The sequence below is a fragment of the Gouania willdenowi genome, chromosome 8 (genome assembly GCF_900634775.1).
Source record: "Gouania willdenowi chromosome 8, fGouWil2.1, whole genome shotgun sequence".
Classification (NCBI taxonomy): Eukaryota; Metazoa; Chordata; class Actinopteri; order Blenniiformes; family Gobiesocidae; genus Gouania; species Gouania willdenowi.
The window spans coordinates 30,915,677-30,936,270 of record NC_041051.1 but is presented as its reverse complement, the minus strand read 5'-3'; the positions used below and the strand labels follow the sequence as shown (position 1 = coordinate 30,936,270).

The window sequence follows — 20,594 nt, the reverse complement described above, 5'->3', positions numbered from 1 at the left end:
GAAGGGCACCGTGACAACACGCGCGCGTGCCCACGAAGAGGCTCGTGTTTCACAAGCGGAACTCGAGTTCGATTTTCAGCGTTTGTTTCCACACGAGCCGCCGACATTCCACGGCTGTGTTTACGTCATCGTCGGAGCAGAGATGGCTGCGCTGCGCACGGTGAGTCCCACGACTGTTTATAGCGATTTTCTTCGTGAATTATTGACTTTAAAGTCGAGATAAGCAGGTCGAAAGTGACAAGAGGGGATAAGAAAAAGCTGTTTGATAAGCGACCGCTTCCCGCCAGGTGGGGGCAGGTCAAAACAAAGCAGAACGAGCAAGGACACGACCGAAGCCCTTCGAAAAATAATGGGATTTAATTTATTTTCGAACTCTAGCTATCAATAACACACCTAAAACGGACAGGTAACCTGTTATCTATATCACCAAATGTGTATATAAAAATTCGGCTTAAGTTTTAAATGCAAATGTACAGGTCACTGGTTGAAAAATTATAAGTATTTCTATTTATTTATCGGCTACTGGCTAGCACTAACGCCTATCAATTTTTTTTATTTATTTTTTTATTTTATTTTATTTTTGTGCATTTATTTATAATAGGGACAATACACAATATTAAAACTTAAGTAAAATGAAGTGTATTAGATTAGTATGTTTAAATAATTATTCAAATTAAATTATTAGTATTATAATAATTATGATATGACCTTGATTTTTACATTGAGGCTTGCCAAAGGAGAAAAATAATAATAATAATAATTCAACACGATCATTCAGAAAATTCCCAACAATAAAATACCACTATCAGCTACAACGTGCGATTACAAAGCTATAAATTCCTCAACAGGGCCGAGATGTTTAACATTACACTCTTAACTACTTTATTGATCCCAAACATTCAGCTGATCACATTTTAAACATCAATAAATAGTAATACAAATGCAGTAGAAAAAGGACGGAAATAAGAAACACACAATAATGACTGTTCTATGAAATAAAGATACAAAACAATCACAAACATTCTAAATGACTTTAAAAATGATTCCCAGAGGAAGGAAAACATCTTGATGTTTCCGTATCCATCATCTGAAAAGACGGCGTAATGAAACAATTAATTTAAATCAAATTGCAGCCATGTTCCCCGATTCGCAGCTCGCAAAATCGTGAGCCACAACACAGAAAATAAATGTATTTTGGGGGGTTAGGATCAAAATTCACGCAATAAATGATGTTTTTTTCTGACAAAGAAGTTGTAAATCTTCAGATATCTGGTGGTTTCCATGGTGTATGTTTTAGATGTGTATATCATTCATTCACAGGAGAAGGTTGAACGCTTGGATGCTGTAATTAAAGGCACTAATTCAATAGTTCTGCCTCAGTGAAGCCTCTGACACTTGCTCACAGTAAGGAGGAAATCATTCAAATGAACCTGACTGAAGAGCAACCGGTTCCTCGAGCTTCAAACTGACAGTAAACGTTACGTTTGTGAACGTCTGAGACAAACAGAGGGTTTAATCCCACACGTTATGTAATGCAGGATTTGGAAAGGTTTTAGTGATTAGGCAGTCGTTACTATGGAGGACGAGGAGTGCCACTATTAAATAAATAAATACACCGTTTCCTTAACTGTTTAAACGTGTCAATAGTTAATTAAATCCATTTTACATTTCATTTTCATTCTGAAAAGTATGAAAGATAAATATTTCACTATTTATTTATTTCATGGTCTGGTGTTGCAGAACTTCATGATGGGATTGTGACGATATCTTGATACGGCGATATATTTCGATCAATTATCGATATGCTAGCGCTAAGTATCGATTTTTTATTTATTTTATTTTTTAAATGTATTTTATTTTTATTTTCAAAACCTTTTCTGCTTTTTCACGAAAATGTTCAGGTACGTCTTCACAGAAATGTTATCACTGTTTGTTGAAGGAACCAATATATTGTTTACTGTAATATTTCACTATAATGGTGTCACTGGTAAGAAAGACCCTATTTTTTGTCTACAGAAGGCCCTATTGGAGATACTTATTGTTTACATTGGTTTGTTGACACTTATTTACAGAAATGTTGCACTAAAATAGTGTCACTGTCCATAGGACACTTTTTCAATTTATTGTCTTTCAGAGATATAAAATAAAAATTTAATTTTTTCACTTAATCTTTTTTTTTTTTTTTTGTTATGTCATAGAGTATCGTAGGTTGATTTCTGACCAATATATTGATAATCACAGTATCGTTATCGTGAGCTTTGAATCGCGTATCGTATCGTGAGGTACCCAGAGGTTCCCACCCCTAGTGTTGCAGCACTTAATGAAATAATTTTATCTGTCATAGGGTTATCACGATACTAGAATTTCAAACTTGATACTCGATACCATTTCCGATACCACGGGCAAAAAAAAAAGACAAAAACTTAGAAGCATAATTTCCTTTAAAAAAGTTGAGAATACCAATTATGAACAGTATACAAAGTATTTTTAAATTAAGTGAAATGTAGTGCAACATTTAACAACACTTGTAAACAACAAAAACTATTACACTTTTTTGAGAAAGTATTATAACAAAATTTAGCAAATTTTCCCTCATTTTTGACTAAAACTGGTTGCGCAGGCCCCCCCAGCAGCAGCAGCGCAGGCCCCCCCAGCAGCAGCACATCAGCTAACTCAGTGTTATGATGAGGTAGTGTGTTCAGCTACAGCTGAGGGGAGGGGCTACACTTGTGTCTGCAGCAGTGAATAAAGTTGTCAATTGAAACAGGTGAGGATAAAAAAAAACTGTAGATGAACAAGGCGCTGTTAGTATCGATTTACTTTTTGCTATCGATACTTTATTCAGTATCGAGTTTTTGACAACACTAATCTGTCAAACTCGTGGGGTTAACATCAATCAATCCAGCCAAATCCATTGCTTTGGTCTTCCCTCTTTCCAATCATGGTGGCTACGACAATGGAGGATGTGCATGCTGCGTCTGAAAAAATCCCTCCTATCTCCTTTCCTATCCACTTTTCCTTAACCCCGTAGATGACATCACAGAGTTAAGGAAATATGTTAGGACACTTCCTAAAGGAGTTAGGGGAAAGGCCATCACATTGTTTTGACAATCATGACACACTTCCACTCGGTGACGTAATAATCCAACGACGGTGAAGGTTAGTGACGTCTGCTGTGGTGAAAAAACTACACATTTCCACAAATAGACTAAAAGCACATTAAATACTCTGTCCCCTGTGCCTTAAACACTGATGTAAATATCACAAGGTTTGAATGTAAATCAAAGGAAAAGAGATTACCAGGCTACGGGGAACCAAAGTGAAACTAAAAGAACGTCACATTGAGAATGGTTGTTCACACTCACTAATCAACATTAATTCATAATCAATTGGATTTTATGAAAGTGTTACATTTATGCAAGATATAAGCCTACATAACATTGTAGACATACACATGTACAACCGCACAAAGCATTCCTAGGTGAATGAAATGTGTTGAATAAAACATAATGTGAATAAAAATGTCTCTAAACCTTTTTCTTGAACCACAGAATGTCTGTTTTATGTCAGTTATAATCTAATCGTATGGCTAATCATAAGATATTAGTTTTAGATTATTTAAAGTTGTTCATTGCAGATTATTGCATTGGTAACTTACATAATCTGCGTCCCGTGTCGGTCATCGTGAGTTTACGTAAGCGTTCGGGTGTGTGCATGTCCCTTTAAATGTTATTACCACAAGGAATTGTGGGTCAGCATTAAGTGGTCTCCTTTGGTAAAGGATGCATCAGTGTTTGCTAGGCTAAAGGAGGTTATAAAGGAAGCATGGAGCCTCGTTTCCTTAGCTTTTAGAGATTTTGAACGCTCCTTATCATGGCCGCCACTTAAAGACTTCTGGCGGTTAAGGAAAAGTGGATAGGAAAGGAGATGGGAGGGACTATTCAGATGCAAGTGTTAGGAAATCACCTCCACAGACTTTGACGACCAAGTTTGACAGATGAAATGAATTAAGTGCTGCAACACCAGACCATTTAATTAGTAATTTATGAAATATATATACTTTATACTTTTCAGAATTAAAACTAAATGTAAAATGAATTTGATTAATTATTGACACGTTTCATTTATTAATGAACAGTGTATTTATTTTATTGTGGCACTCCATACGTTACATCTGGTTCGTTCACTTCCTTAAATAATATCTATCATCATAAGGAATAAAAAAATCTGATGCCTTGGATGGAGAATCTTAAAGTTTTTTCTTTCTCATCTTTCCAGCCATGTCATTATGTTGCACCACTTTTCCTCTCTAAGGGACAGCACATGCGAGTGAGTTGTCTAGTGTGGTTTGTTCTGCGACAGGAGCTATTGTAGCTTAAGAAAATTATTATTCAAAAAATAATTTAAAAAATTGATATGGATGCATTTAGAATTGATCCGAGAATTGCGCGACGTAATATCGCGATATATTGCCAAATCAATTTTTTTCAACAACCCTACTAGCCATGGATGTAGTTGGAGCTTTGATATTTGTATAGATTAAAATGCACAACACAAATAAAGGAAAAGCTCACCCTTTGTTTTTCGGAGAAGTTTACAAGTACCGTAGTACAGTAGCTATTGCATAAAGGTTTATTTATTTAGCTCTGAACAGCCTGTAAATATTACACACAATAAAACCTTAAAACAAATAGAAGTTTAGGAGACCTACAGTTTCTAAATAAATGTATATATACAGTTAGGGATGTAACAATTAATCGTAAGGCAGTTAAAAATCGATTCATCGGTATCACGGTTCACATCGATGCTCTGAAAATTGAATCGCAGTATTTTTTTTAAACAGCAGAGGGCGCTATATATCCTCGTCTAAAAGTGTAGGCGGCAGGTGGAATCTGCTACTACTTTCTTTCTGGCCGCCTTCTACTCTTAAACATTTTCATAAATGATTCTTTACCCCTTTAGCACCGAAAGAATATCTGTAATATTACGTGAATATCTGTAAAAGTCATGTTTTTCTATTAGCTCTGTCTGCTAGCATAGCATCTCTTCTTCACTGCAAGGATAGCTGCATGCCAACCGACCACTAGCTTACCAGCACCCTCTGCTGGTCCAAACAAATATCTGACCTAAATACATTGCAGATTTTTTTTTTTTTTTAAAGTCAAATTGTTAAAGCACAAAATACATTTTCAGTTGCACTTTTAAAAATAAAAAGAACTATTACGGAGTTTAGCATTATTTACTATAGAACCAGAATTTAAATTAAAAACTTTCTTCTTCATTTGCATTATTCCTTTGTTTCATTCAAGATTTTTTTTTTAGTTAAATTGCAGTTTTAAATAGTTTATCAAGAGATTCTTTTGACAATTAAATATAAAAGGAAAATAGTACAGTATTTTCAAGTTTTTTTCCCCCAAAAAATAAAGGAATATTTGTCTACAGTCCCATTTTGTAAAATAAATCGTGAGAGAATCGTATCGTGAACCCAGTATCATGAATCGAATCGTATCGGGAGTTGAGTGAATCGTTACATGCCTATATACAGTACATTATCTCTGCAGAATACTAAGCTTTTGGTAAAAACATGGGGGTAATTTTGACCTGTGGAACAAAGTTATTTGGGGGATTCTTGGCTAATTTGAGGGCCAAATGACCCGTGGCTCTCGTTCATTTCTGACACTGCAAAAAACAAATGTGTTTGAACAGAGTTGTGTGTAAAACAGGATCATCACCTTGCATTCCTCATGGAGCAGCACCCTGGACTATTCCCAGTTCATAGCACGTGTTATCACACTCACATCACCCTGCAGGACCAAGCCATTGGTGCACACATACACACACACACACAATGGCACACGGTGGCGACCCTCTGTGCCATCCACTCAGTCACGTGTGACAGCTGCCATGTCTCCTTCACAGGCACTCTACGGACGCCTTGTTCACAGCTTCTCCTTCAGCTCGCTGCGATTCGCCAGTTGTTTCAAGGTAAAACAGGAAACAGGTTTTTTTTTTAATATTTTATAAACCGCACAAAAAGTATACAACAGCACAAAAGATAACGCAATATTGAAAAGGGGTAAGAAATTGGGGGGAAAACAAAAAATTTTGAAATGTAATATCTGTAACTAAATAATGACATTGCTTTTAGATATTAATAATAAAGTATGTAACTTCAGACACAAATACTTTCCTTTTTCTGAGAGAAATCCTGCTTTTTCTTTCTTTTTTGTATCAACCAAATTTTGCTTTAATTATCATGCATTTTATTATTTATATTAATTTGGATTCATTAGAAATTATAAATGTCATAGGAAATTATAAAAATAATAAAAACAAAACCATTTTCTCAGAAGTTGATAAATATATAATTTTATACTGAATTTTCTTTATTTTAGATACGAGTAGTGAATTAAGGTAATAGGTTGTTTTGTTTTTTCTTTTTATGTTTGGACAATTTAAATCAGAGGGATCCACTGCATTTGTGCTTTTATTTTTTAATTTTTTTTAGTTTTTACAAAAAAGATTTGGCATGTATTACTATAAAATTATGTATCTGTGCTTTTATTTTCATTAATAGTTTTTATTTAAACAGTTGTACTTTTTTATTTAGTGCTATTTTTGTTGTTTTTTTTCATCTTTTACTTTGTTGCCCACAGTGATATTTAGTTTTAAACTGCTCCATCTTTTCACAATATTAATTAAAGCCTTACCAGGTCAGAGCCTTTGGTCTAAATGATTTAAATGTGGGGTTTAATGGCGTGACGTGTTTGTTTCACTGAGCGTTTCCTGATTTTAAAGTTCCTGTCCTCCTCTGTTGCTTCCTCTGTTTCTGTCTGTCATCCTCATTAAATTCAGTGTAATTAAGTCTGAGTAATTAAGAATCACTCCAGGTGATCGTCCTTTTTTTTAAAGCATGCTGTATCAAAAATATCAAATCAATGGCTGTTCCGGTCGGCCCCCCTTTCTGTCCTTTGTCCCCGTCTGCTTCTTCCTCCCCTCCCCAGGCCGCCGACCTCACGATCGAACGGAATGCGGCGTGCAAGCCAAAGCCCGAGCCGTCCACGCTGCTGTTCGGTAAACAGTTCTCGGACCACATGTTGACCATCTGCTGGTCGGAGAAGGACGGCTGGGAGGCTCCGCAGATCAAACCCTTCCAGAACCTTTCCCTGCACCCGGCCTCCTCCGCCCTGCACTACTCCATCGAGGTGAGCGAGCAGGAAATGCACTTTGATGACTTTAATCAGCTGTCGTGTGATTGGTCAGATGTGGGCGTGGTTCGTGATGTCTTTTAACATACTGTGTGCATGCATGCTGAATGAACGATGTCATCAAAGTCACTGTTTGACTGATGTTACAGTTAGGAGTAGGGATGCACCAAATATATTCGGGGGAATATTGCAAAAAAAGCAACATTCGCCCTTCGGTTTAGTGAGTTAAAAGCAAGGCCAAATAGTAGCGTGTGACGCAATCAAACAACGTGCAGTAATTTTGAGTCATAAAAGTGTGGTCGTTGCTGCAGAACCAGCAGCTGCAGCTCCTCCTTTCTGCACACAAACACAACCAGACTCACAACGCTCTCCGTCGCCCGTAACCGCATAAAAGTTGGAAATTTGAAAAGCTCTTCTTCTAATCAATCTTTAAAAAATAAATAAGTTATTTCTTGTGTCTACAGTGTCTCTGAGTATTTATTAGTGGAGGATCTATAACAAGCATGAGTAATAGGGCTGGACGATTTGGACCAAAACTCATATCTCTGTTTTTTCTCAAAATGGCGATATATGATATACATCTCGATATTTTTAACTCAATAAAGTCTGACCATAAAGACAATTCAGGGTTAAATTTGCTAATGAAAAATAACTCACAGGCACATTTATTAACAAAAGCTGCATTATATGTGCCACTTTTGGCTTTTGCTCCAAAAGGTCTCCCTCTACAACACTTGTGCCGGCGTTGCTCGCTCACGCACCTCGCTATCCCTCTACGCTGTAAAAATTCCAATTGCTTTATCTATTATTTTATTAGGTGTTATGGTTCAGCTGGTAAACATGTTATCTTGTGGCAGCCAGATTAGGAAACAGAAGCTAAAGCCACACAGAGCTCATCAAACTCTCGTCCTCTGTCTGTCCTGCAGCTGTTTGAAGGCATGAAAGCGTTCCGTGGCGTTGACAACCACATCCGTCTGTTCAGACCGATGCTCAACATGGAGAGGATGCACCGGAGCTCCGACAGGAGCTGCCTCCCCGTGAGTCCCAGAACAACCGTCACAAATACAAACCACAGATGGTGACGCAGGATGTTGTTTCTGTGCAGCTGTTCGACAAAGCGGAGCTGCTGGAGTGCATCAGGAAGCTAGTGGAGGTCGACCAGGAATGGGTTCCTTATTCCCTGGATGCCAGCCTGTACATCAGACCCACCTTCATAGGAATAGAGGTCAGAGTTCACTCCGCCCCATCCCATCAGGTGAGCTGGGATCGCCTCATTCCATCTCCTTGTTCATCCGTACTGCTTCCTCCTCTTCCAGCCGTCTCTGGGCGTGTCCCGCGCAGGAAGAGCCATGATCTTTGTTATCCTGGGCCCAGTAGGGCCGTACTTCACCACGGGCTCCTTCAACCCCGTGTCTTTGCTGGCAGACCCCTCCTTCGTCAGGGCGTGGAAAGGCGGCGTCGGCGCCTACAAGATGGGAGGGTGAGTGTTTGTCAAGTCAGCAAAAAGAAACCGCAGACGATGTAGGTTTAGCGTTGGTCTCACTCAACTATATTCGCTCATTCGCTACACTATTTAATTTTTTAAAAATTTAATTTATGTATTTAATTTATTATTGCACTTGAAATTGAGTCTCCTGTTTTCCAGGGAAAGATGGTGAGTAAATAAGTGATATAATTAATAAATATATTGTTGATAATGATGAGTGATTTATTTATTTTTAATTTAAAAATCGGGTGTGTATGTGGGGGGCGGTGGCTGCCTCTCAGCTTGGGATCTTGGGGGCCGTCTGAGGGGTTGCTCAGCCATGGGGTGGTGGCCTGACTGAATCTTCGGATCCGGAGTGGTATTGTCCTAAAAGATGAAAAATGCAGAATAAGGATTAATATTTCAGTAAAATCTTGTAAATATGTGTATATTTAATGCTTCAGAAGCTCAAATCTCACAAGACTTTGCGTGAGATTTGACAAGTTTGTGTGTTATTTGATTTTTTAACACTTGCTGCTTGGGCTGGGCAATATGGACCAAAACTCTAACTTAAATTTGCTGATACACAGTGCCTGACTTGCATTTATTGACAAACAGCTGCACAGTATGTGCCTTTTTCTTCTATAAGGGACAGCATGTGTGAGTGAGTTCTGTAGTGTGGCGTGTTTAGGGGAAGGTCTGGGTTAGGACACAGTTGGTGATCATCTAACTGAGCTTTTCATTCTGTTCTGAGAAGTAGCGAAAGCAGCGACTCCAAAAACAAGTGTTTTATTACAAAAAAGCTATAAAAACAATAAGAATATATGGTTATAGGGGATATTGTAGTTTTCTATATCTCCAAAATATGAACTCGATATATTTTGAATCTCTAAATATTGCCAAGGTCTACATGCTACATATTAAACCACATGTTTACCTGCATAACAGGGATAAACATGGTATAAAAAAGTGATATTTTCTCCAAACATGAAACATATCTCAGTTATTTCAGTTTCAGGAAGATTTCCCTCTTCTTTTCTGTGATTGCTGTAAACGTGAGGTAGATGTTTAAAGTTGAGTGGAGCATTTCTACTCCGTGATGTTTCCATGGAGTCAGAAAGTAGCTGCTGTGCTTTCCTTCAGCTCTACTTTTGGACAAAGAACAACTATTTGAGTTTCTTCTTCTCTGTAAGGCCCTGAAAAGCAGCTCCCAGTGTGAAGGGATTCACTATCCAGTAGAGGTGGGAGAAAAAAATCGATTTTTAGATGCATCGAGATTCGGAGGTGAATGATTCTGAATCGATTCTTTAATTTCCAGTAATCGAAAATCTAAATTTTAGAGGCCGTTTAAAAGACTGAACAAAAAGGCCGCAGAACTGTGGCGTGCAGCGCGTTTCCAGAGGGACGCTTTAAAGAGAGCACAACAACAAGGAAGCATGGACGTTAAGACCAGTCCTGTGCAGCTTAAAATCTGATGTTTCTTTAATGTCCACAGTGGAAATGAACTGGACCAGAGCCACGCTGTATGTAAGCTCTGTTACACTAAAATTAAGTACTTTGGGAACACAAAGAACACGAAAAGCCCTATAGCACGCTTTCACCCAGAGGAGGAGGCTGCTACTGTGGCTAAAAGTTCCTCTGCTAACCAGAGAACAATCGAACAAGTCACAACAAAGCTTCCACCCTCTTCAGAAAAGGTAAAGTGGATTAACAAGTCGATTGCAACATTATTGCTAAGGATTTACGTCCTTACTCGCTCGTGGAAAACCAAGGCTTTCGTGAGCTGCTGCATACTTGGAGTTGAGTTACACCGTCTCTTCTCTACGGTGTTTTACTGATACAGCCATCCTGAAGGTTTACAACCAACCAAAACAGAAGTCATACCATCACTGCAGAAAGCGAGTAGGATAGCAGTGACGTGTGATGCATGGACATTATCTTACCAGGCACTTTATCTCTGATGACTGGAAGCTAATGTCATACGTCATTTTTTTTTTTTTTTTTTTCAATTGAAGTTATGTTACAAGGAAGGCTGCTACTCCCTTTGTTTCCACATACTTCTTCCATTAATGTAATGAATGGTAATGTATCTCTTTTTTTCTAACTACAAATAATATATATTTTTATACAGTGCGTGGACACAATGAATACAACAGATATTTTGTGAATAAGATATGCATCAAAATACATTAATCGATATCGAATCGAATCGTGAGGTGCCTAAAGATTCCCACCCCTACTATCCAGCCTGTTTCCAGTTCAGGATCAGCTGTGGTTGGACCTGCAGAGGAAGGTTTTACCTTGGAAAAGCACTTGGAGCTGCATTTTATGTACGAAAAGCACTTATTAAGAATAAAGATTGATTGATTGATTGAGAGACGTGCTGCTGATTTTGATCAATAATCACATAAAAACAGACATCTTGGACTGAAAGCTGCTCCTGGTTTCTGGCTCGAAGCCACGTTACATAACTTCACGCTCTGAGCCTCAGGAATGCATCACAAGGTCGTCGTTCACATCCCGTTTCACATGTGACTCAGCAGCAGCAGTAATTAGACTCTACAAACTTCACTTTAACCTTTAACCTGTGTTAATGATTTATAACTGTATATCCCCATGGAAACGCCCTTAAATACTTAATAACAATTTTTTTGTTTCTGTAATTTTTTAGTTTTATTATACTTTGTGCACTAATCCTGTCTACTCTGTATTTGTTATAAAGTCACAATATGGGCCAGCTCAGATATTTTCTAAACAACGAGCAGTTTGATCTCAAGTGGGCCACACATTTTCTGTCGGAAAATAAGTAATTTTAACATTATTGGGCCGTATTTGCACGTATTCTACATATACATGAAATACAAAATATGTAAGAAACCGACAATATCATGGTTTCCGCGGATCTTTACAAAGTCTTAAAAGGCATTAAATTCATGAGTATAAAAATAAGGCCTTAAATCTCATTAAAATGTTTCAAAAGTCTTAAATTCTAACATAGAAGTATAATTTTATGATTGTATATATCTCAAATTTCAAAATAAATGGTGACATTTGATTTTTCTTAATGATTTTTATTTTTTGTATTTCTGTTATTGTGTCATAAGATTTCTTTTAGTAATCTTGTGTTTTTGGAGTGATTTTGATTTTTCAGATAGTGTTAACTTTGGGGGCCACTCATTGCACATCTGCACTAGACACTAGAAAAAAATGTACCCAAACTCTTTGTAAGTGATGTGGCGTTTTGTACCCTCCAAATATGTTGGTGTTGCTGTGAAGTTGGTCTTGAATTTAATTTCAAAGGCAATAAAAAGTTGAATTTAATTTGAGTAAAGCCGGAGAAACCCTGAATATCCAGTGAGAAGAATTCAGTCCCATCAGGATCTTCACTTTACATTTCCTAGAGTTTTTGACCAATTTATTTTTTATTAAGGAAAATATTAGGTCATACTTTGAGGAAAATTGAAGGATTTTGTAAGAATTTTGAGTTTTTTCAACTGTTTAACATTGAAAATGACTGCAATCAATTGACACAATTTTTATTTTTTCCTGTGGGCCAAATTGGATGCCCCAAATGGCCAGATTTGGCCCCCAGGTCATGAGTTTGACACATGCATTAGAACAAGCGATTACAGATGATTTATTGATGAGTCATCACTCTGCAGGAACTACGGACCAACCATCGCGGTGCAGAACGAGGCGGTGAAACGTGGCTGTCAGCAGGTGTTGTGGCTGTACGGAGAGCAGGAGGAGATCACTGAGGTGGGAACCATGAACCTCTTCATCTACTGGACCAACGAGGATGGAGGTGAGTGTTCACACACGTGCAGAAAGCAGCTCCTCCTCAGAGGAAACATCAGTTTAACTGCCCGTATGTGTGTGTGTGTGTGTGTGCAGAGAAGGAACTGGTCACACCTCCGCTGGACGGCATTATCCTCCCCGGAGTCACTAGACAGTCTCTGCTGGACCTGAGCCGCAGTTGGGTAAGGATCAGCATCTGTTATCGCTCTATTGTGTAGAGACTCAGATTTCCCATTTTAATATGTCCTCAATTCAATTTAAGAAGAGTTCATCTATTTCTGTTTTGCTGATTCTTTTTTGTCAATTTCGATGACTTTACTGGCAAATAAACATCCTGAAATCATTCCAGACATGCTAGATCAGGGGTGCAAAATACGTCGACCGCGATGTACCGGTTGATCGAGCATGTGGGCTGCAAGACCTCATAAATGAATGACAACGGCACAGTCACATATACTAGAAATGAAACCTAACAATTCAGCTTTTGACCTCAATTTGAGGGGGCGCTAGCGCACTAATCTGTTCATTCACAACCTCTAATTATCAGTAGAAGAAGAACCTTCTCCAGACCTAAAGCTGCTAACACACCCGCTCCTACCGACACAACCAGGTACATTTATTATCAGCATCTTCAGACAGCCTACGTGTGTGGAAGCCATTGAAGTTCTTCTATAGAACAAAGTGACTGACTGTCAATGCTAAATGTGCTTTTTATTGTGGGTCTTTGATGAAGAAAGCAGTTGTGTTTGCTACTTTGCATTTTCAAAATATTTTTCTTCTTTTTAAAATATTTTAATCAAGCTCATTTTCTAAGTGTTACTGTTTCAATATTATTTTTGTATTTTAATGCAAAGAAGTGGAACAAACTGCCAGCAGAGCTGAAGTCAACATCCAATGTAAACATTTTTAAATCTAAGTTAAAGGCACTTTTTTTTCTACTGTGTATGACTGAGAGGGAGATTTTAAATGTTTTTATTGCTGATTTTAAATGATTTTACTGGTAATTTTATGTTCCTATTTATTTTAAAACTGTTGAATGTTTTTTGATGCACTTTTTAATCATTTAAAGCATATTGATTTAAATGAAAATAAATTTGCTTTGCCTTAATGTTTTACAAATAATAAATAATTATTCAATAGTTGTAGTAATAATAATAAAATAATAATAATTTTAATAGTGTAAATATTACATCCTCATTATTTACAATTATAACCCCCCCAAACACAGTAGACTTTATTCGTAGTACTTTTATTTCTTACCTTTTTAAACAATTATCTGTACTTTCTACTCCTTATATTTCAAAAATTAACTCGTTACTCTTAAGACCTTCGAAGATGACGTAAAAAGACTGAAAATTTTGGTAGTTTGAGCTTTTTTCTGTTAGGCAGGTCTAACTAATTATTTTGACAAAAATATCTAAATATTACTTCTATTTTAGAGAATTTTTAATTTTTCAGAAGATTTCATCATAAGAAAATTTAGAGTGAGTAAAAATCATTTAAAGGCAAGAATTTGCCGAAATGTAAATCTGTGAAATAAATCCTTAGTATTTAGAAATTTGACTTATTTCAGAATCAAAAAAGATTTTATTTGCCAAGTACAGTTTAAAAACAGCACAAGGAAATTAACTTGGCAGTTGGAGCGAAGAACACACACAACACACTGAGGCGGCCATCTGCGGCGCTATAATGAAAAGTGGGAAAGCAGGAGGAAAGGAGAGGGGGAAAAAGGCAGGTCCTAGACTGAGTTCTCTTTGGGGAGCACAGTGTAGAACTATGAAAAACCTCCTCAGCGTACGCCATAAACAAAACAATCACAACAAACTGTTTGTTTCCTACTAGTCATTCATCCACCAGGTTTCCAGGTGAGAAAAAAAGAGTATAAATGTGATATTATCTTTAAACATGCATGTGAGGTATTACCGAGTCATATTTCTGCCTGATTTTAAATAAAGAAGAAAATAAAACTGTTTATTTCAGTTGCATTTTCCGTCCGTTTCCCGTGGTTGCGGTGAATCGTAGTCCCTACTAGTGTTTAAAGCATTAAACCGTGTGTTTCTTTTCAAAGGGTGAATTTAAAGTGACGGAGCGCACCGTCTATATGAAGGAGCTGATGGAAGCGCTGGATTCAGGACGAATCATGGAAGTGTTCGGAGCAGGAACGGCCTGCGTCGTGTGTCCTGTGGGAAGCCTCCTGTACAAAGGCCAGGTGAGAGCATTAGCATTAGCTTGGATGACCATATGATTGATTTCCAAAAAAGAGAACACTTGGGTCGACCTCGGCATACTCAAAGTGATCAGTGTTTTCTTGAATCTACCTTGTAATGGCAAAATAAAATATAATAGATAAATAAGTTGTTATTGTGCGTCTGAAATCAGTGGTGACTCAAGTCAATCACCTTTATTACGATTAAAACAATCTGTCCGTGAAAAATCTCACATTTAACTTCTTAAAATCTCTGTCATTGAAAAAATGAGAAACATCTCCTCCTAGAAATTAAAACTATAACTAACAAAAAACCTCAAGGCTTAAAGAACATTAAATAATCATTAAATATACACTTCAATAAATATGTGACCTTAACTTCCTATAGGATAACTTTCTCTGAGCGTCCATGGAGGTTTTATCATTAAGGAGGATTTTATCTCAGACATTTTTAATTAAATCCACCAGTATTTGGTCTTATTTGGTGTTTCTTTTCTCTTTACCGTGACATCTTTAATGATTCCGTCACGTGTGAGTAAGAATAGACCCCTTAAAGGCCCATGTCACGAGTCAGGTGGCTGGAGGCAAAAACAGGAAACGCCGCTGGCTAAAGCATAGATATATATAAACACTAGATGACGCAAGCGGGATTCACCAGCGTAGCTTAACTGGCCATCTTACCTCAGACAACTGACATTCTGACGCGCTGTACGGTAGCTGTTGGAAGGTGAGTGATCAACTTAAACAAAAATACCCTTAACTCGATGAAATATTGATGGATTTACAACCGGTTTGCCTTATTACAAACCTTATTATACGTAGGTATGACATAGGAGGTTTGTACATGTTGAAATTGCCACTTGCTGTTTGAAAATTGAGGAAGTTAGGGTTATTTACAGTAAATAGTACATGCACCATTGACATCGATGTAATAAGCGAGGCCAGCTGTCTGAGGTAAGATGGCCGCCACGTTGCTACGTCGCTCCTCATTGTCTAACAGCGCAGTTAAGTCATCTAGTGTTTATATATATATATCTATGGTGGGTTGCCTCCTAACGTAATAAAGAGCAACTCTTTAGCTTTCAGAAACTGGTTGAATTTCTTCGATAGGGCAAATATTAACAGAGTTACGGTATTTTAAATTAACGTGTTCACTGAGGTGCATTCAGAGTCCCTGGGAAACCTGGACATTTTCATGTATTTATGAAAATCCGGCCAGACGAGACATAAAAAGATGACATGTCCAGGTAAATCAGGACATATGGTCACGCTATGCTATTAGCATTATCATTAGCACTGCCTGCTAACATACCCTCATCTGGTGACGCTGAATGTTTTTTAATGTTTTTTTTTCCCTCTCAGACGTTTGAGATCCCAACCATGCAGAACGGGCCAGACCTGGCCAAACGCTTCTACAAGGAGCTAACGGATATTCAGGTAGGAGCAAATGTTTAAATAAAGTTTAAGTTAAAAAAAAACAAATCAAACACAAACTTCAGGTGATCTCTGAGGAAAAAGAAGCTCACTAACAAAAAATGTCTCAATTTAAAGCAATTTAAACATACAGTAAATATATAAAATGTATCTGTGATTAAGGGAAAACAATTATAAATAGGTGTGTATATAGTATATACCAATGTATGTGTATGTTTGGACAGATTAATGTATAGTGGATTACATGAATTGTATCATTATATAGATATATGTCAATGAATTATGTCTCCTTTTATTATATATACTGTATATTAGGGATGTAATGATTAATTGTAAGGCAGTTAAAAATCGATTCATAGGTATCACGGTTCACATCAATATTCTAAAAATTTAATCGCAGTACTTTTTTATATATTTATCCTTCTCTTGTTTAAAAGTGTTGGCGGCGGGCGGAATCTGCTACTGCTTTCTTTCTGGCCGCCTTCTACTCTTAAACATGTTCATAAATGATTCCTTACCCCTTTAGCACCGAAAGAATATCTGTAATATTACGTGAATATCTGTAAAAGTCATGTTTTTCTATTAGCTCTGTCTGCTAGCATAGCATCTCATCTTCACTGCTGGAATAACTGCATGCCAACCGACCACCGGGCTACCAGCGCCCTCTGTTGGTCCAAACAAATATCTGACGTAAATACAGTGAAATGGCTGTTTTGTTTTTTAAAGTCCAATTGTTAAGGCACAAAATACATTTTCAGTTGCACTTTTAAAAAGAAAAAGAACTATTATGCAGTTTTGCATTGTTTACTATTGAACCAAAAATTAAATGAAAAGGCTTCTTCTTCATTTGTATTATTCCTTTATTTATTTTATTCAAGATTAATTTTTAGTTTAATTGCATTGTTTTGAATAGTTTATCAAAGGATTCTTTTGAATTTTTCCCAAAAAAAATAAAGGAATATTATATTTCAGTCATCATTTGTCTACAGTCCCATTTTGTGAAATAAACCGTGAGAGAATCGTATCATGAACCCAGTATCGTGAATCAAATCGTATCGGGAGTTGAGTGAATCGTTACATCCCTAATATATATTTAAATATGTGTATATTATAAGAAGATCCATGTATAGTAGTAGATATTACAATGGGTAGGATCATATAAGTTCATATTTTACCTGCAGGATTTTGTAACTATTTATTCTCTCTTTGCTTTGCTTTGTTTTATTTTTTATTTATTATTTCTTTTTTTTTGTGGTAAATACACTGCTGTTGTGTTCATTTTTTAAATCAAATCAAATTTAAGAAAAAAAAGTCAGTGTATGTTTTGGTCATTGAATTTTTACGTACAGAAAATTTGATTTCCGTTTTCCAAATTCAAGACATATTTCTTCATCAGGGTGAAGAAGTGATAAACAAACATTTAAAAATGGGTTGATTTTCAATTTTTGTTTCTAAAACCAAAAAACAGAAATAGCAGAGGACAAAAACAAAAAAAACACCCGTTTTTTTTTTTTTTTTTAATTATGCGAGACCTGAAGTTGTTCTTTTCAAAATAAGAGCACATATGAGGATGCCGCTGTGTTTCTGGTGCCAAAATATGAATTATCTCTATATTTTTTCTGCTGTTTAAAATGTCTTTGGAACCGTACTCTGAAATAATCTTTGCAGAAATTGCTACAAATATATTGCACATGTTACATAATATCAGTAAATCGGATTAAACCATTTTCTGTGCATAATCTCCTCACGTCTTGCTGAAAAACTCCCACTCCCACTTTGGTGTGATTTTTCTGCAGATGACAAGCCATGTTTTACCATAATTCATATATTACGGCACCAGAAAAACAGCAGCGTCCTCATATATGTGCTTTTATCTTGAAAAGAACAACTTCCGGTCTCACCATTTTGAAAAACGAACCTTTTTTTTTGTTTGTTTCTGTCAACCTGATTTTTAAATGTTTTTTTATCCCTTCTTGACCCTGATGAAGAAATATGCCTTGAATTTTTGGTTTTTATATTTGAAAACGCAAAACAAATAACCACACCTTTTTTGTTTTTCGATTTACTTTTCTGAACGGAAAATTCAATGAATAAAAACATAGACTGACCCAAAAAAAACGACTGATTTGATGTTATTTGTTACGGTTTCATTTCGTCAGACAACTTGTTTCAGGAATTTGACTTTGATCTCCTGACATGTTTTGACTGTCAGGAGAGCAAAGCAAAATTCCTGAAAAAAGTTGTCTGAATAAATGAAACCTTAACATATTATTTCAAAAGTGAACTTGCTGCAGTTATAATTTGATGTTGTAGGATCGATCACGTCCCAGATTATTCCCGCCAACAGACCAACTGTTAAGTCTCCCAATGCTAAAATAAAGCTAGGTGTTATGCTTTGATTAGTGATCATGTTACTTTGTGCCTGCTCTCTGACCAACACTGCTGATTGTGACGACGAGTGTAAAAACTCTGGTCGCATTCAGTGATTGTAGCGGTGTTACGGTGAGGTTCGTCAACATGTTATATTGTGATTGGTTTCAATCACAACGATTGATGAAGGAAAAGTGTAGCTGTTGTCTGAAGTTTGTAAATATGAGGTGAAATGTCCTTACGTAGTTGTCCCAGTTGGTGTAACGGTGTAACTGGTGATCATGTTATCTGATGACACTACATGTAAACTTCTGCTGTTGCCTGTCACCAGTTATAATGATCACCAGTTGATCTGAAACACCCAACAGGTAAACTTCTCTCCAGTGCTTCTAATATGTTTTTTTTCCCTCCATCAGCCTAAAAAAAACTTCCTGAATGTAAACACAGTTCTCTGTTCTGATTGGCTCTCTCTCTCTCAGTACGGACGCACAGCCAGCGATTGGGCGCTGCTGGTCGTCTGAACACTACACTTTGCACACGTCTGGGAGAAACCAGCAGGCAGTCGTTATGCCAGTTTGGATGACCTGATCCTCCAGCCCGTCCTCGTCCACCCAGTCACTCCTCGTCTGAATCCTTGTTTCTGTGGAATGTTAGAGAGTTTCCTTTGTCTGTGGGAGTGTGTTGCATTCCTTAAAAATGAATCCTGTGTTTTATTTTAGCATCGATTTGATGGATTTTAAGATGAAAACCTGCCGTAACCGTGGGTTACCTCAGGTGTTTTAGGTCAATGTTTGTTTTAGGTCAAAAGCGAGAAAAATAATCTAGTATTTAAAGAGGAAAACCTTGTTACAATCTAAATCAAAGGAAAATTGGTCTCAATACATTTTAATCAAATGCTTCAATTTTTATGGATGAATTTACTAGATTTTTATTTATTTTTTAACACTTTTTGTCATTCTGAAAATCTTCCGCATTTTGCTAAAATATTTACAAAACTTACCAAACCCTTTTTAATTTAGATAAAGATGATTAATTTATGAATAAATAAACTTTATCCCTTTACTTTTTAATAATTGTGAAAATTTGGATGTAATGGATATAAAAGCAGAATTTTAAGTTTCATTCCAAAAATTTAATTCATGCCAATTAAAACTTCTGAATAATGCAGAGAAATGTTTTTAACTGAAATAGTTTTTTTGTTTTTAAATCTAATTTATTTGAACAAAAATATAGAGAATTGTAATTTTTCTCATAGTTTTTCACATGAAAACTTGGATTGTGTAAAATGAATTAAAAAAAAAAAAAATCAAGAATTTATTGAGACGTAAATCTGTGAAATAAATCCAAAGCATTTCTGGAGGAAGTCTGAGAAAACCTGCAGGACTTTTATTTTGGAGGAATGCGATGCGCTCCGTTGTAGAGTTTGAAATTCTTGACGCACAAAAGTTTTTTATCCTCACTGCAGCAGCACAGAGTGAGGATTTGTACTGGAACCGTTTGCTCTCCTTTAGTGTGTGTGTGTGTGTGTGTGTGCGTGTGTGCGTGTGTGTGCGTGCGTGCGTGTGTGAGAGAGCTGTAATTGCTGTAACCCTTGTTTCCTGTAACGTGGGGCCACGTCACTTTGACGCCAGAGTTTGCACTTAGATCTGATTCTCCGGGACGTTTTTGGCGAGGACGAGGTTTTGTTGCGTCCTTGTTTGTTTGTTTTTTTCTTGTTCCACTTGTGTTTTGTGTGTTTGGTGTGTTTTTATTTTCCCAGGCTTTCAAACGATTCCTTCCTTTTTCTGGTTTTCACGTGAAAGCTGTAACGTCGTCTTCCAGTATCCGACACTCCTCAGCAGGATTTTATTTTTCTGTCCTTTTTACGCGAGAAGCCACAACAGTGACGGAAAAATGGAGAAAACCAAACAGTCGTTTAGTATTTTGTATCGAGAGTTTTTCCGTGAGTTTAGATTTAATAAAAAGATTATTTTTGTTCTTTTGATTTCAATTTTTAAGAAGAAAATCTTGTTACAATCTTCATTTTTAAGCTTTCAAAAATAAAAGAAAATGGACCCAATACATTCGAATCAAAATCTGCAATTGTTATGGATTAATTTATTGTATATATTTT

General features: G+C 36.7%; 1 protein-coding gene across 2 annotated transcripts; it reads left to right on the top strand.

Moving 5' to 3' along the window:
* The first annotated feature begins 23 nt into the window (after positions 1-23).
* bcat2 (branched chain amino-acid transaminase 2, mitochondrial) lies at positions 24-19,844 on the top strand. Of its 2 annotated transcripts, none has more exons than XM_028455328.1 (11): positions 24-160; positions 5,920-5,985; positions 7,005-7,205; positions 8,135-8,245; positions 8,314-8,433; positions 8,525-8,688; positions 12,336-12,478; positions 12,568-12,653; positions 14,540-14,680; positions 16,040-16,114; positions 18,961-19,844. In XM_028455328.1, exons 1-11 carry the CDS (start codon positions 143-145, stop codon positions 19,000-19,002), a joined length of 1,167 nt encoding a protein of 388 aa, XP_028311129.1. In that variant the 5' UTR covers positions 24-142; the 3' UTR covers positions 19,003-19,844. The 2 variants fall into 2 exon arrangements, with proteins under 2 accessions (XP_028311129.1, XP_028311130.1); XM_028455329.1 differs by having other exon boundaries at positions 85-160; positions 6,856-7,205.
* Positions 19,845-20,594: the final 750 nt, after the last annotated feature.